This window comes from Rhinatrema bivittatum, chromosome 3 (genome assembly GCF_901001135.1).
Source record: "Rhinatrema bivittatum chromosome 3, aRhiBiv1.1, whole genome shotgun sequence".
Taxonomy (NCBI): Eukaryota; Metazoa; Chordata; class Amphibia; order Gymnophiona; family Rhinatrematidae; genus Rhinatrema; species Rhinatrema bivittatum.
In genome coordinates this window covers 241,428,218-241,444,992 of record NC_042617.1, presented here as the reverse complement: position 1 = coordinate 241,444,992, position 16,775 = coordinate 241,428,218, and the positions used below count along the sequence as shown (strand labels likewise).

Below are 16,775 nucleotides of genomic sequence, written 5' to 3'. Positions count from 1 at the left end.
AGAAGTAAAATGGGCGAATTAGAATGTATAGCAGTGAATGATGACATAGACTTAACTGGCATCTCAGAGACATGGTGGAAGGAGAATAACCAATGGTGTGTTGGGAAAGAGTATAGTGATAGGAGTATACTACAGTCTACCTGGCCAAGATGGTGAAACAAATGCTAAGAGAAATTAGGGAAGGTAACCAAATTGGTAGTGCAGTAATAATGGGAGATTTCAATTACCCCAGTATTTATTTTTATTTATTTATTTAATTAGAGTTTTTCTATACCGGCATTCGTGATTAGAAACCACATCGTGCCGGTTTACATATAACAAGGGGGTGTGAACGAAAGAACGGAACATAAACAAGTGCAAAGAGATCTTAAAGTTACAATACAACAAGGATCATATAACTGGGGAGATAATTAGAGTAAGATAACCGAGCAGTTAGGATTAATTATTTACATTATATTGTGAAGTCTCTTATAAGATGTTGCTGTCCTTCAATTGGGATCTGGGAAGGCTTGCTTAAATAGCCAAGTCTTAAACCTTTTTCTAAAAGTAGGTAGGCATGGTTCTTGTCTCAGATCCGGAGGAATAGAATTCCATAGTGAAGGTCCGGCTGTGGAAAAGGCTCGGTCTCTGAAAGTTAGGTGGTGAGTGGTTTTGGTTTGGGGAACGAGGAGTGATCCTCTGTAGGCTTCTCTGATGGGTCTGGTGGATGTGTGTCGTCTGAGTGGTATTTGTAGATCGAGCGTTGCTTGGTGATGGATAGCCTTGTTGATGATAGTGATGGATTTGTGGATAATTCTAAAGTGTATTGGCAACCAGTGCAAGTTCTTGAGAGTGGGAGAAATGTGATCTCTTCTCCTGGTGTTAGTCAGAATTCTCGCAGCTGAATTCTGGAGCATCTGAAGGGGTTTAATGGAAGCGGAAGGGAGACCTAGTAAGATAGAATTGCAGTAGTCTATCTTAGAAAAGAAAACTGCTTTAAGGACCGTTCTGAAGTCTCGCACGTGAAGGAGCGGTTTGATTCTTTTAAGTACCTGAAGTTTATAGAATCCGTCTTTAGTAGTTTGTTTAATGAAGGATTTTAAGTTAAGACGGTTGTCGATAATTATTCCTAAGTCCCTTGTTTGGGTGGTAAGTGGATTGGTTGGAGGACACGGAGATGGGTTGCTATTTTCTGGTGAGATAAGAAGTTCCGTCTTAGCCGTATTTAATATCAGGTTTAAACTCGTGAGAAGGAGATTGATTTCTTTAAGGCAGAGTTCCCAAAATTCAAGAGTTTTGGTGATGGTTTCTTTAATGGGGATCAAGATCTGCACATCGTCTGCGTATAGGAAGTGAGTTAGTTTCAAGTGGGTTAGCAGTTGGCAAAGCGGAACAAGGTAAAGATTAAAAAGTGTAGGGGAGAGGGAGGAGCCCTGAGGAACTCCTAAAGATGAAGAATAGTGGGAAGATTCCTTATTATGGATCTTGACCTTATAGCCTCTTGCTGAGGAATGTATTGAACCATGATAGTGCAGTTCCCGAAATTCCTATGTTCGACAGTTGATTGAGTAGGATGGAGTGGTTGACGGTATCAAATGCGGCCGAAAGGTCTAAAAGAATAAGTAGAAAGGATTGGCCTTTGTCTAGCCCCATGATGATATGGTCTGTCAGGGATATGAGTAGAGTTTCTGTGCTTAAAGCTTTACAGAATCCATATTGTGAGGGGTAAAGTATTTTGTGATCTTCAATGTAGTTGGAGTGTTGAGTGTTGACCAGCTTTTCCATTATCTTGGCAATAAATGGAAGATTGGAAATTGGGCGAAAGTTGTTGGGGTCCTTGGGGTCTAGATTAGGTTTCTTTAAGAGCGGTTTTAGAGAAGCTAGTTTAAGGTCTTTATTGACTATAAATATAATATATATATTGACTAGGTAAATGTATTATCGGGACATGCTAGAGAGAGAAAATTCCTGAATGGAATAAATGAAAGTTTTATGGAGCAATTGGTTCAGGAACCAATGAGAGAGGGAGCAATTTTAGATCTAATTCTCAGTGGAGCATAGGATTTGGTGAGAGAGGTAACTGTGGTGGGGCCGCTTAGCAATAGTGATCATAATATGGTCAAATTTGAATTAATGACTGGAAGGGGGACAGTAATCAAATCCACGGCTCTAGTGCTAAACTTTCAAAAGGGAAACTTTGATAAAATGAGAAAAATAGAAAAAACTAAAAGGAGCAGCTACAAAGGTAAAAAGTGTACATGAGTCGTGAACATTGTTAAACAAAAAAAATACCATCCTAGAAGCACAGTCCAGATGTATTCCTCACATTAAGAAAGGTGGAAGGAAGGCAAATTGATTACTGGCATGGTTAAAAGGTGAGGTGAAAGGCTATTTTAGCAAAAAGATCTTCAGTCAAAAATTGGAAGAAGGATCCAACAGAAGAAAATAGGATAAAGCATAAGCGTGGTAAGTTAAATGTAAGACGTTGATAAGACAGGCTAAGGGAGAATTTGAAAAGAAGTTGACTGTAGAGGCAAAATCTCACAATAAAAACTTTTTAAAATATATCCGAAGCAGAAAGCCTGTGAGGGAGTCAGTTGGACTGTTAGATGATCGAGGGGTTAAAGGCCATCGCGGAAAGATTAAATGATTTCTTTGCTTTGGTGTTTACTGAAGAGGATGTTGGGGAGATACCCATTCCAGAGAAGGTTTTCATGGGTAATGATTCAGATGGACTGAACCAAATCACGGTGAACCTAGAAGATGTGATAGACCTGATTGACAAATTGAAGAGTAGTAAATCACCTGGACCGGATGGTATACACCCCAGAGTTCTGAAGGAACTCAAAAATGAAATTTCAGATCTATTAGTAAAAAGTTGTAACCTATCATTAAAATCATCCATTGTACCTGAAGACTGGAGGGTGGCTAATGTAACCCCAATATTTTAAAAGGGCTCCAGGGGCTATCCGGGAAACTACAGACCAGATAGCCTGATGTCTGTGCCTGGAAAAATAGTGTAAAGTGTTCTGAATATCAAAATCACAGAACATATAGAAAAGACATGGTTTAATGAAATGGTCAGCATGGCTTTACCCAAGGCAAGTCTTGCCTCACAAATCTTCCCTTTTTTGAAGGGGTTAATAAATATGTAGATAATTTGACTTAATTGTTGCAGTTTATTAAACAGAGAAAGGAATCTTTCAGTTCTATGCTGTTTTTCTTCTCCCCCCCTCCCCCTCAAGGTACAGGGCTGAGTGATGTAGCCCTTGCTGGCCACAAGGACTCTTATGTTTATTGTAAACATAGAAGAAGAACAACCAGCCCAGCCAGCTTCACACATTTTTTCTTATACTTATCTGTTTCTCTTAGCTTTTTGGTTCTATTTCCCACCATTAATGTAGAGATGCTCATATTTGCATCTAAGTTTTTAGACTTGTGTTATTAATGAGAGTTTCTTGTGAAGAGATTTTAGCACAATGTAAAGTGCTTTATCACTTAACTAACCTCTTCATTGAGTGTAACAGTTGTTTGGCAGGAGAGGAGGTGACCCCCCCTTAGGAATGTGTTTGAGAAGAAAGAAAAAAAAAACCTGGGAGTGAGTCCCTTTTAAAATGAATTGTATAGTTCTGCTGATGTAAGAGTTTTGAGGTTTTTGTTTGATCAGGTAGGTAAAGTGCTTTGTCAGTAAGTTAACTATGCGTCACAGTGTCAGAATGAATATGCAGAAGGCTGTGTGGTGGGACATTTAGAATGTTTTGGTAGAAGTAGAGAAATAAAAATGTGGGTCAGTTGCATTTAAACTTCATACCATGGGTTTGCTTTTAAACAATTGTGTGAAGATATGATTTATTTTAACGTAAACACAGGTCAGTAGATGTAGTGTATTTGGATTTTCAGAGGGCATTTGACAAAGTTCCTCATGAGAGGCTTCTAGGAAAAGTAAAATGTCATGGTATAGGTGGCGATGTCCTTTCGTGAATTACAAACTGACTAAAAGACAGGAAACAGAGAGTAGGATTAAATGGATAACTTTCTCACTGGAGGCGACTGGGCAGTGGAGTGCCTCAGTAATCTCTACTGGGACCCATGCTTTTCAATATATTTATAAATGACCTGGAAAGGAATACATTGAGTGACGATATCAAATTTACAGATGATACAAAATTATTCAGAGTAGTTAAAGCACAAGCAGATTGTAATAAATTGCAGGAAGAGCTTGTGAGGCTGGAAAATTGGGCATCCAAATGGCAGGTGAAATTTAATGTGGATAAGTGCAAGGTGATGCATATAGGGGAAAAATAACCCATGCCATAGTTACACAATGTTAGTTTCCATATTAGGAGCTACCACCCAAGAAAGAGATCTAGGCGTCATAGTGGATAACACATTGAAATCTGTTCAGTGTGCTGCAGCAGTCAAAAAAGCAAACAGAATGTTGGGAATTATTGGAAAGGAAATGGTGAATAAAACAGAGGATGTCATAATGCCTCTGTATCGCTCCATGGTGAGACCGCACCTTGAATACTTGTACAATTCTGGTCGCCACATCTCAAAACAGATATAGGGGGTAGTTTTTCAGATGTATGCGCGAGCGTACATGTGCGTATGCTACCCGGCGCGCGCACATGTATGCTCGATTTTATAATTTGCGCATGCAAGTTATAAATTCGGGGGTCGGCGCACGTAAGAGGGTACACACTAGTGCACCTTACGCACACCAACGCCCATAGGCTTCCCCCATTCCTCCTAACCTTCCTACCCCTTCCCTTAACCTTCCTCCCAGCCCTATTCTAACCCCCCCAAAACTCTTAACAAACCTTTTGCGCCTGCCGGCAGCCTGCCAGTACACAATCTTCCAACACAGCGGCAAAAGGCCACTGTGTCAGAGTCCTCTGGCCCCACACCTGCCCTGCCCCTGGACCACCCCGCCCCCACCGCGGACCGCCCCTTTAGTAAAGCCACGGGACTTAGACGTGTCCCAGGGTTTTACGCGCGACACCGGGCCTTTTGAAAATAGGCCCAGCATGCGTAAGGCACTCTATGCACATAAAGCTTTTAAAATCCGGCCCATAGTTGCGATGGAGAAGGTACAGAGAATTGCAAATATTTATTTTATTTTATTTAAATTCTTTTACTATACCGATACTCAAGACGCGGTCTTATCGTACCGGTTTACAATAGAACAGGGGAAACCAATTAACAACTATATAGAAGGTAAAAATTACATCAAACAGGGAGCGAAAAACATGGGAGCTGGAGGACAGGAAAGATATTTTAAAACGATAGCAACTGAAGAGTGGTAAAAAGGTCATTGAAAACAATGAAAAGCAAAAGAAAGCGATACGTAATCGCTAGATTACGTATCGCTTTAATGATAAAGGGGCTGGAACAGCTCCCCTATGAGGAAACACTAAATAGGTTAGGACTGTTCAGCTTGGAGAAGAGATGGCTGAGGGGGGATATGATAGAGGTCTTTAAAATCATGAGAGGTCTAGAACGGGTAAATGTGAATTGGTTATTTACTCTTTCGGATAATAGAAGGACTAGGGAGCACTCCATGAAGTTAGCATATGGCACATTTAAAACTTACCGGAGAAAGTTCTTTTTCACTCTGTGTACAATTAAACTCTGGAATTTGTTGCCAGAGGATGTGGTTAGTGCAGTTAGTGTAACTGGGTTTAAAAAAGGATTGGATGAGTTCTTGGAGGAGAAGTCCATTAGCTGCTATTAATTAAGTTGACTTAGAAAATAGCCACTGCTATTACTAGCAACAGTGACATGGGATAGACGTGGTTTTGGGTACTTGCCAGGTTCTTGTGGTCTGGATTGACCACTGTTGGAGATGAGATGCTGGGCTTGATGGACCCTTGGTGTGACCCGCTATGGCATGTTCTTATGTTCTTCCCATGTGGCATAGAACTGTTGGTTACTGCAGTTGATCCATGAGTGTAACTCTCAATATGCTTTCTTCAGAGAACAGCAATTACACTGGTATCCTTATTGTCAGAAGCAAAAATGTTCCACACTTTTCATTACATAAAAGTGATTGCAATATTTGTAACATGTAATATGCTTATTTTTATATTAATGCTTTTTAATTAAAAAGTAAAGTAAAATAATATTGATTTACTATATTTCTTTTTAAGGTAATGGAGTTGGTTCTTTACAGTTAAATGGAGACAGAGATAGTTCTTCACTTCAACAGAGTGAAAGCAGAAATACTGTTCCACCAGGTGTTCCACCACGGAAAGACAAGAAAGACATACCGGTTTGTTTCAAACAATAACAAAAAAAATAAAAACTAATTTATTAAAATGCTTTATAGAATGACAGAAACCTATAATAGCAAAATCTTAACGTTCATGCTGAGTGCTTTTGGTTGAGAGATCAAGTGATGTTGATTATCTGGAATATATTTTACTCTTGGTTGATGAAGGTGAGGAAGGGACATTGGAAGGAATTGGTGCACATGTTCTGATAGTACAGTTGGTTGAACTGCATTTCTGTAGTTCTTTTATTATAACTTTTTGAAGTACATTTTTTGAAATTTTGTTTCCAATATGGGTAGCTCAGCTGTTCAGTCTTTGAGGCAGATAACATGAGTACCCATTCTAACTGAAATAACTGTGTAGTGCTTATTTGGAGCTATATACAGACAGTAAGATTGCTATTGTACAGTCAAATCAACAGGATAACTTTTTGGGGAGGGGATGGGGAAACACCCTCACTGCAGCAATGTTAATGGGAAAAAAATGGTTAAATACTGGGACTGGCAGTTACTTGCCAAATACTGACATTTTTTGTCAGTGCTAAAGTAGTCATGAGTGTACTATTAATGATGACTTGTCAGATTCATCAGACTAGTTCTGTAACAGTAGACAAGTTTGTCTCTTGTCCATTAAATGTATCTTAAAATATTTTTTTGTAATCATAGCAAGTAACATGTTTCCGACAACTAACCTTCACACTAATTGCTTAGCTTTCAGTACATTTCATAAGCAATATAGGTATTGTAACCTAGAAGTAAAACTGTACAATTTATTTTCAGAAACCAATTAGTAACGGTCTTCCTCCAACACCTAAAGTGCATGTAAGTATTTTGTGTTGAAAAAAAGAGCAATTGCAGCATTGGTTTATTGTTTTACTGCACTGTTGTCTAAGTTCCGGTTAAAATATTCCTGTAAACATACAGTATTCAACCTTCTCCTGACTGCTGGTGTAGTTGTGGGGAGATGGGTACTTTTTTCATGTATGGTAGACATGTCCAAAATTAAAATTTACTGGGCTGAGATCATTTCATGGTATTGTGCTCTCAAAAGAGCTAGCTATGATTTTCAGTTACAAATGAATTTAACTTATGCCCCAATAATACAACAGAAGAGGAATTCGGCTGGCAGCAAAATCCAAAGTGGCAAAACAATGGAATTCCCTCCGAAATTAATGGAATATGTTTGCTATGGAGCAACTTATCTTTAAGATGAAAGATAATTATCCCAATGTAGGAAACATGAAACGTTTTTTTAATTATTTCAAATGCAAAGTGTAAGATTTTATTACTTTTAAGGTTACGTGCTTTAGTATATACCTATAAGGGAGAAATATTTGATGGTTTTACTATGTGATCATAACATGTTAAGTGGAGTGGGACCTCATGTATGTGTAACTTTTGTTAATATGTTAATTTCTTTTTTTTCACTCAGTAAAAATTTAAAAAAACATGTAACCGCTGAATGCTATTTCAAATATAACTTAGAAGTGTTCTTGAAAAATTTGGAAGTAGTAATTTCTAAATCTTTTTGGTCATAATTACTTAGATTCTGGACTGTATAAAAAGATGTGAACAGCCTGTTATATTGATGTCCTGAACGTTAGGTCAAGCAGTGATAATAGAATATTTCTCAATAAGGAGAACACTTAAATCCAGGTCATGAAATTTTAGAGCAGGTGATTTTTCTACATGATCCAAGAAAGTTAGGTTTTACATATTAAATGTCATGTAGTCTCAAGTTTCCCCCAGACTGCCGTAGGGGACAGCTTATATTTCTGTGTATTAACTGAGGCAAACTAAGGGTGTGAATAATTTTAAATGTACCTGTTTAAACAATTAAAATTACATTGTTTAAGTTCACAGAACAGTAGGGTGCAGTACTAGAGCCCAGTGACAAGGCAGGTTGAGGCAGAGGAGGTGAGGCAGCAGTAGGTCCAAGCACACACTGAGAGAAGTAACTGACAGAGTAGAGGTTATAGAAACATCAGTGGCCCATGTGAGTCAGGAGCTAGTCCAAGGCAGATGTATGGCACAATGACTTTCTGATTGATGCCTTCCACGTGTGATAGCAAGGAAAAGAATACAAAGGACAGAGCTTTTGGTAATCCATTGCCAAAGTTAGGTTCAGTCTCAAGTTGTGTGCGAGTCCAGCCATGAAGGGCTTGGAGAGGGAGAGGCAGCAAATATCCCCAGTCCTAGGCAACATTGACTTTTAAGTCTTCTGTTCAAGCACTGGTGGTGGCACTGGTTACACAGTCACAGTTTCCTCAGAAATGTGCCAGGCCTCAGCTGGAACAATACATAAAATGCTGTAACGTCTTCTGATGCCTTCTCCCACCCCAATCATCTTACAAATGCAGAATATACCTTTGATGCATAACTCTGTGGGCAGCTTATAAAAGTAGCCTTTATATTTGTGAATGGAACGAGCCTTCCCCATGTTACTATCTTTATTGTACTTTCCAAGGAGTTGTCACAACAACCCTGAACTAGCATATGGTAGAAGCTTGAGGAAAGCAACAGAACATGTCTATGCTGTTCTCACAGGACAAGCAGGATGGTTGTCCTCACAAATGGGTGACATCGAGGATGGAGCCCAACCACGGAAAACTTCTGTCAAAGTTTCAGGAACTTTGACTGGCCCCTACTGGGCATGCCCAGCCCGGCACTAACCCTGCAGCCAGCAGGGGTCTCCCTTCAGTCTTCTTTGTTCCGCGCAGCAGTAGCCACGCGGTAGAAGAGCTCTTAACCACGTTCCTGACAGGAATTTTGAATAACTAATTTTGAGAAAAATTTGCCCCTCAGGGGTCTCCCTTCAACAAATTTTTCAGTCCGCGGAACTTCGGTAAGTTTTTTGCCGTCGTTTGGTCGACTTCCGTCTAGTTTGGCCCTTGAGGCCCGTTGGCATTCGACAGTCCCGTGGCTAAATGTTTGGCTTTTCGCCATGGCGTCGGGGTTCCGTCGAATTGTACCCGAACTATGTCAATCACAGACCCTCATAGAGTCTGTGTTTTGTGTTTAGGGAGTGAGCATGATGTTCTGACTTGCACCAAATGTGCCTTAATTACACCAAAGGGTCGCAAAGCCAGAATGGAGAAGATGGGGCTCCTCTTCCAAGCTCGTACCCCAACGCCATCGATTGCATCGACGTCATCGGAACCGGCACCGTCGAGGTCTCATCATCATCGACAACCCTTCGGTGACCGTCCGCCATCAATGACTTCGCGGCCATCGACTCCAGTTCCTTCCCCTGATGATCGAGGGGATCAGAAAGAAAAACATCGCCATCGACGTCATAAGTCTCTGCCTGTCGAAGAATCGACGTCATCGACCTCAGCACCGACCAAGCCACCGCCAAAAAAGTCTCGATCAGAAGTGGCACCGTCCACTACTGTTTCGCAGGCACCGAGGCAACCCTCACCCCCTCAGGGTTTGGGAGCTGCGATCCCACCGGTGACGGTGGTCCCTCCGGCTCAGCCTCAGCCTCCCTCTCCCGTCGAGCTGGGTCTTGTTACCCCTGGTCTCCGGGCAGAACTGGACCGGCTGGTCCAGGAGGCCATCGACAAAGCGATGCTACGGTTCCAGACTCCTCCGGCACCGAGAGTGGAACCGGTCACCGAGCCGATTGCAGCAGCACTGGCACCGCTGCTACACCGGATGGAGGCGCTCATGACAGCCCTTCCACCGGTGATACCTCAGTCACCGACACCTGTAAGACCGCTGTCACCGACAGGTTTATCATCAAGCGGAGAAACACCGTATCGAATTCCCCCTTCGGGAATTGTTCAATCGATGCCAGGTCGTCCCTCGCCACCGATTTCTTCTTCGGGGGCGATACGCACCTCTGCTCCACCGAGGTTTCCGATGCCGACACCGATTCCATCGAGACCGATACCGGTTCCCTCGATGCCTACACCGGCACCGATTCCATCGAGGATTTTCTCGATGCCTCCGGTGATTCCATTCGATATTTCGGAACCTCAACCTGGGCCTTCAGGTGTTCAGCCCCATCGAGGTCCTGCAGGTCATCATCCAGATCTCTATGATATTTGGGGTGATGATACCTCTACTGACACCGATGATTTGCCTTCACCTCCCTCTCCTGCGGAGAGTAGAAAGCGTTCTCCCCCTGAGGACCTCTCTTTCATAAATTTTGTGAAGGAAATGTCAGAGTTGGTCCCATTCCAACTTCAATCCGAACAAGATGACAGGCACCAGATGATGGAATTGCTCCAATTTTTGGATGCCCCGAAAGTCATCACTTCTATTCCCATTCACCAGGTTTTTCTAGACCTTCTTAAAAAGAATTGGGAATCTCCCGGATCTGTTTCCCCGGTCAACAAAAAAGCTGACTCTACATATCTTGTACAGTCAGCACCTGGTTTTCAAAATCCTCAGTTAGACCATCATTCTGTAGTCATAGAATCAGCTCAAAAGAAAGCTAAGCGACTAAAGCCACACTCTTCCATACCTCCTACTAAGGAAAACAAATTCCTAGATAGTATAGGTAGGAAGGTATATCATGGAGCTATGCTGATTTCCAGAATAGCTTCTTATCAACTTTATATGACTCATAATAGGGTCATCCTGAAACAGATGCAGGAATACACTGATGCCTTGCCTGAACAGTTCCAGCCACAGCTTCAATCCCTTCTAAATAAAGGGTTTGAAGCTGGGAAGCATGAAATACGAACAGCCTATGACATCTTTGATGCTTCCACTAGAATTTCTGCTACGGCCATCTCTGCCAGACGTTGGGCTTGGCTTAAATCCTCCGACCTTTGTCCAGAAGTTCAGGACAGGCTCTCTGATTTACCCTGCCTAGGGGATAATTTGTTTGGTGAGCAAATTCAACAAATTGTTGCTGAATTGAAGGATCATCATGAGACACTTAAACAGCTCTCATCCATTCCTCCTGACTTGCCTTCTAAACAGCCCTTTAGAAAGGACTCCAAGAAGTCTTTCTTTAGGCCACAAAAGTATTATCCCCCATCAACCAAGCCTAGGCCTGCACGGTCTTACCATAAGACTCAGCCTCGCCAGACTCGTAAACAAAAGCCTGCAGCAGCTCCACAACCGGGCCCTGCGGCGGGTTTTTGACTTTCACTTAGAGAGCAGTTGCCAAACCCCTCTTCCAGCTATACCGGTAGGAGGACGGCTGTGCCACTTCCTAGAAAAGTGGCATCAAATCACCACAGATCAATGGGTGATAGCAATCATTGCACAGGGTTACCACCTCAACTTCCTATCCCTTCCTGCCGACTCCCCACCTTTGCAGGCGTGGAGACTCACCGATCACTCTGTTCTTTTAGAGCAGGAAGTTTCTCTTCTCCTACAGTCAAACGCTATAGAACCCATTCCTCCCTTACAACAAGGACTCTGGTTCTATTCCAGGTACTTCCTGATACCAAAAAAGTCAGGAGGACTTCGTCCAATCCTAGACCTACGGGCCCTCAACAAGTACCTTTCCAAGGAGAAGTTCGAGATGGTAACCCTGGGCTCGCTGCTCCCTCTACTGCAAAGAGGGGATTGGCTATGCTCTCTAGACCTGAAAGACGCATATACCCACATTGCGATCACAGAATCTCATCGCAAATACCTGCGTTTTCTAGTAGGCCGAAACCACTACCAATACCGTGTACTACCTTTCGGCCTGGCGTCCGCACCACGAGTCTTTACCAAATGCCTCGTGGTGGTAGCAGCATTCCTCAGGAAGGAAGGTGTCCACGTCTACCCCTACCTGGACGATTGGCTAATCAGGGCCCCAACCCAGCAAATAGCTCGGTCCTCCCTGACCCTAACAATTCATACTTTGCTCTCTCTAGGATTTCTTGTCAATTACGAGAAATCCTACTTGGTCCCATCTCAGACCTTATCTTTCATTGGGGCAGACTTGGACACCTTACAAACAAAAGCCTTCCTCCCTCATCAACGGGCCAAGACTCTAGTGTCCCTAGCTCGCCAGCTGCGGTCTCAACACACAGCCACGGCTCGCCAATTCCTCATTCTACTAGGACATATGGCCTCCTCAGTTCAAGTAACTCCCATGGCCCGTCTGGCCATGAGAGTCACACAATGGACTCTACGACTACAATGGACTCAAGCTCTTCAGCCTCTGTCCTCCATTGTTACAATCACCGACGCACTCCGTCTGTCTCTTGCCTGGTGGACAAATCAATGCAACCTCCTACAGGGCTTCTCCTTTCTTCCACCAGATCCCCAGATAATCCTCACCACCGACGCTTCCAACATCGGGTGGGGAGCCCATCTACACAATCTGCAAACTCAAGGATACTGGTCACTAGAGGAAGCCAAACACCAGATAAATTTCCTGGAGCTGCGAGCAATCCTCTATGCTCTCAGGACCTTTCAAGATTGCCTATCGAACCACGCAATCTTAATTCAAACAGACAACCAGGTGGCCATGTGGTACATAAACAAGCAGGGAGGCACAGGCTCCTTCCTTCTGTGTCAGGAAGCTGCGCAGATTTGGGCGGAAGCCCTATCCCGCTCCATGTACCTCAGAGCCACCTACCTCCCGGGAGTGGACAATGTATTGGCAGACCAGCTGAGCCGTGTCTTCCAACCACACGAGTGGTCACTCAATCCCTTGGTAGCGACCTCTCTATTTCACAAGTGGGGTTATCCCCACATAGACCTCTTTGCGTCCCCTCAGAACCACAAAGTGGACAATTACTGCTCTCTCATTCGGAGCCAGCACTCTCGGCCGAGGGATGCATTCTCCCTCACGTGGACAACCGGTCTGCTTTATGCATTCCCTCCACTTCCTCTTCTGTCGAAGACTCTCGTGAAGCTGCGTCAGGACAGAGGAACTATGATCCTGATAGCACCGCACTGGCCACGCCAAGTGTGGTTTCCCATACTACAGGATCTCTCCATCCGCAGACACATTCCTCTGGGAACGGACCCGCATCTGCTCACTCAAAACGACGGATGCCTCCTCCATCCCAACCTCCAAGCCTTGTCACTGACGGCATGGATGTTGAAAGGTTAGTCCTTCAGCCATTTAACCTTTCGGATTCAGTTTCTCGTGTCCTGATCGCTTCACGAAAGCCTTCCACAAGAAAATCTTACTCTTACAAATGGAAACGGTACACGTCATGGTGCACTTCAGTCCCTTGATCCCCCTTTCCTGTCCAATCTCTAAATTCTTGGACTATTTATGGCATCTATCAGAATCAGGTCTAAAAACCTCTTCCATTAGAATGCATGTTAGTGCGGTAGCCGCCTTCCATAAAGGTATCGGGGGTGTCCTATCTCAGTACAACCCCTGGTAACCCGTTTTCTTAAAGGCTTGCTCCATTTGAAGCCACCTTTACGCCCTCCGGCCCCATCTTGGGACCTTAATCTGGTTCTTGGTCGCCTTATGAAACCACCTTTCGAACCTCTGCACTCCTGTGACCTAAAATATCTCACATGGAAAGTGTTATTCCTTTTGGCTATCACTTCAGCTCGCAGGGTTAGTGAATTACAGGCCCTAGTTACCTATCCGCCTTACACTAAACTCCTGCAGGACCGGGCGGTACTCCGCACTCACCCTAAATTTTTACCTAAGGTAGTTTCGGAGTTTCATATCAATCAATCCATCATACTACCTATCTTCTTTCCCAGGCCCCACTCCAACTCAGGGGAACAGACTCTGCATACCCTAGACTGTAAACGATCTCTAGCTTTTTATCTAGACCGTACAGTTTCTCACAGGAAGAGCAGTCAATTATTCGTCTCTTTCCATCCTAACAAGTTAGGACAACCTGTGGGTAAGCAGGCTCTTTCCTCCTGGTTGGCGGACTGCATTTCCTTCTGCTATCAGCAAGCTGGCATTCCTTTCCAAGACCGTGTTAAGGCACACTCTGTGAGGGCCATGGCGACTTCAGTAGCTCACCTTCGATCGGTGCCGCTTCCTGACATCTGCAAAGCTGCAACCTGGAGTTCCCTCCATACCTTTGCAGCCCACTATTGTTTGGATAAAGCTGGAAGACAGGATTCCATCTTCGGCCAATCTGTCTTGCGTAACCTTTTTCCAACTTGATGTACCAACACCCTTCCACCTCCCGGTAGGGTGTGGATGTCCTTACCAAATTCCTCCCCAGTTGTTGTGCCTGTTGCACGCCGTTGGGTACATTTGGTGCAAGTCAGGACATCCTTAGCTCGGTACTCACCCATTTGTGAGGACAACCATCCTGCTTGTCCTGTGAGAAAGCAAATGTTGCTTACCTGATGTAACAGGTGTTCTCACAGGACAGCAGGATGTTAGTCCTCACGAAACCCGCCCGCCACCCCGCGGTGTTGGGTTCGTTTTTATTTTCTTTTCGGCACTGCCTGTAGCTTTGAAACAAGACTGAAGGGAGACCCCTGCTGGCTGCAGGGTTAGTGCCGTGCTGGGCATGCCCAGTAGGGGCAAGTCAAAGTTCCTGAAACTTTGACAGAAGTTTTCCGTGGTTGGGCCCCATCCTCGATGTCACCCATTTGTGAGGACTAACATCCTGCTGCCCTGTGAGAACACCTGTTACATCAGGTAAGCAACATTTGCTAAAAACCCCCCCCACCACCACCTTTGTTGTACAAGTTACGCCTGCTCAAAGCAGGCGTAACTTGCATGCGTTGGGCCGGCCGCCGGCGCATCAGGGTTCGGTCTGGGGGCTGGTCTGGAGGCCGCAGCCACGCCCCCAGAATGCCCCCCACCCCCCCAGGAAAGCTCTGGGACTTGCGCGCGCCGCCGAGCCTACTCAACATAGGCTCGGCGCACGCAGGGGGAGTTTGGGCATAAGATACGCGCGCACCCCTTTGAAAATCTGGCCCAGAGAGCTCATAATCTAAATTTGTACCTGAGATAATGGACGGTGAAGTGACTTGTCCAAGGTCACAAGGGGTGGCAGTAGGATTTGAACACTGGCTTCCCTGATTCATAGCCTGCTCTAACCATTAGACTACTCCACAATCAGCTAAAATAAACACATCATGAAACTGAAAAGCAGATAAAATTCCAAAATTTGAACAAACGGAAAGTTAGATTGCTTCTTTGCACATTTTCTTGCACATAGTCCTTTAAAGGAGCAGTGCTGCCAAAAAACACAATTTAAAATAAAATCATTAAGATTCCCTTTCATTTTGATTTTATTCCAGAAGTGATATTACTGTTTAAAGGTTTGGAAAAACCTCCCACTTAATCAGTCCACCATTATAAATCTAATTAAAGTTGAGTAGAGTGTTGTTAATTCTTAGAGCTTCTTGCAGGCATCATACTGTTATATACAGAACTTGAATGTAATATTAGCAGCTCATGAGTGAGTTAAAGAAAGGTTTTTAAAAACGGGATTAGGACAAGAGATAATAGGTGTACTCTTATTACAGTAAAATTTGAGAATATGGAGAATTAAGGTAAAGTTTATATGGTAGGAATGGCCTACATTTGTCTGTGGCAGGAAAGTATGCTAAGTGAGAAATTCCGATCATACATTTATCAGGCATTTAAACTAGAGAGCAAGGGTGGCAGTGAAATTGTCAGGTCACCCCCAAGCAATACAGGAAGTGGGAAGAAAGGGTAACAAAGTCAGTTCAAGAAAGCAGAAAAGGTGACTAAGAAGAGCAGCTGGAAAGCTATGACCACAAATGCTCGTAGTCTGAGCAATAAAATCTCAAACTTGCAGGCCCTAATGGTGAAGGAGGAATTGGACATTGTTACTGTTAGGAAGACATGGTTCATTGAATCTCATGATTGGGATACAGTCCTCCCAGGCTATAACTTATTTAAGAAGGATAAAAAGGACAGAAAAGGAAGCGGAATAGCTCTTTATGTCAAAATCAATATTCAAGCAACTGAATTGCAAGAGATGTGGGATAGAGAAGAAATATTATGGACCATCCTAGTAAATGAAGATGGTACTTCCATTTTTATTGTTGTGATCTACAGGCCTCTTTCTCAAACAGAAGAACCGGACATATATGTGATCAAAGTCTTCTAAAGGGTGAGAAAGATTGGAGAAGTGTTGCTCGTTGGATATTTTAATCTGCCAGATTAGTATCGTTTAATCTTTCCATGATGGCCTTATCTTCTCTAAGTGCCCCTTTAACCTCTCAATCATCAACAGTCCAACCGACTCCCTTGCAGGCTTTCTGCTTCAGATATATTTTTTAAAGTTTTTCTGAGTTTTTGCTACTATGGCCAACTTTTTTTCAAATTTTCTCTTAGCCTGTCTTACATTTAACTTGCCAATGCTTATGCTTTATCCTATTTTCTTCTGTTGGATGATTCTTCCAATTTTTGAATGAAGATCTTTTGGCTAAAATAGCCTCTTTCACCTCCCCTTTTAACCATGCCGGTAATCAATTTGCCTTCCTTCCACCTTTCTTAATGTGTGTAATACATGTGGACTGTGCTTCTAGGATGGTATTTTTTTTTTTTAACAATCTCCATGTTTCTTGCACACTTTTTACCTTTGTAGCTGCTCCTTTTAGTTTTTTTCTATTTTTCTCATTTTATCAAAATTTCCCTTTTGAAAGTTTA

The 16,775-nt window shown here is 43.2% G+C and overlaps 1 protein-coding gene across 3 annotated transcripts in view; it reads left to right on the top strand.

Annotated features, from left to right (window-relative positions):
• MAP4K3 (mitogen-activated protein kinase kinase kinase kinase 3) overlaps positions 1-16,775 on the top strand; it is a 1,052,401-nt gene that overhangs the window by 836,813 nt on the left and 198,813 nt on the right. For all 3 annotated transcript variants that reach the window (XM_029594354.1, XM_029594353.1, XM_029594355.1), the window contains 2 exons: positions 6,129-6,250; positions 7,031-7,072. In XM_029594354.1, coding sequence (XP_029450214.1) covers positions 6,129-6,250; positions 7,031-7,072 — 164 coding nt within the window. The remainder of the gene's footprint in view (positions 1-6,128; positions 6,251-7,030; positions 7,073-16,775) is intronic.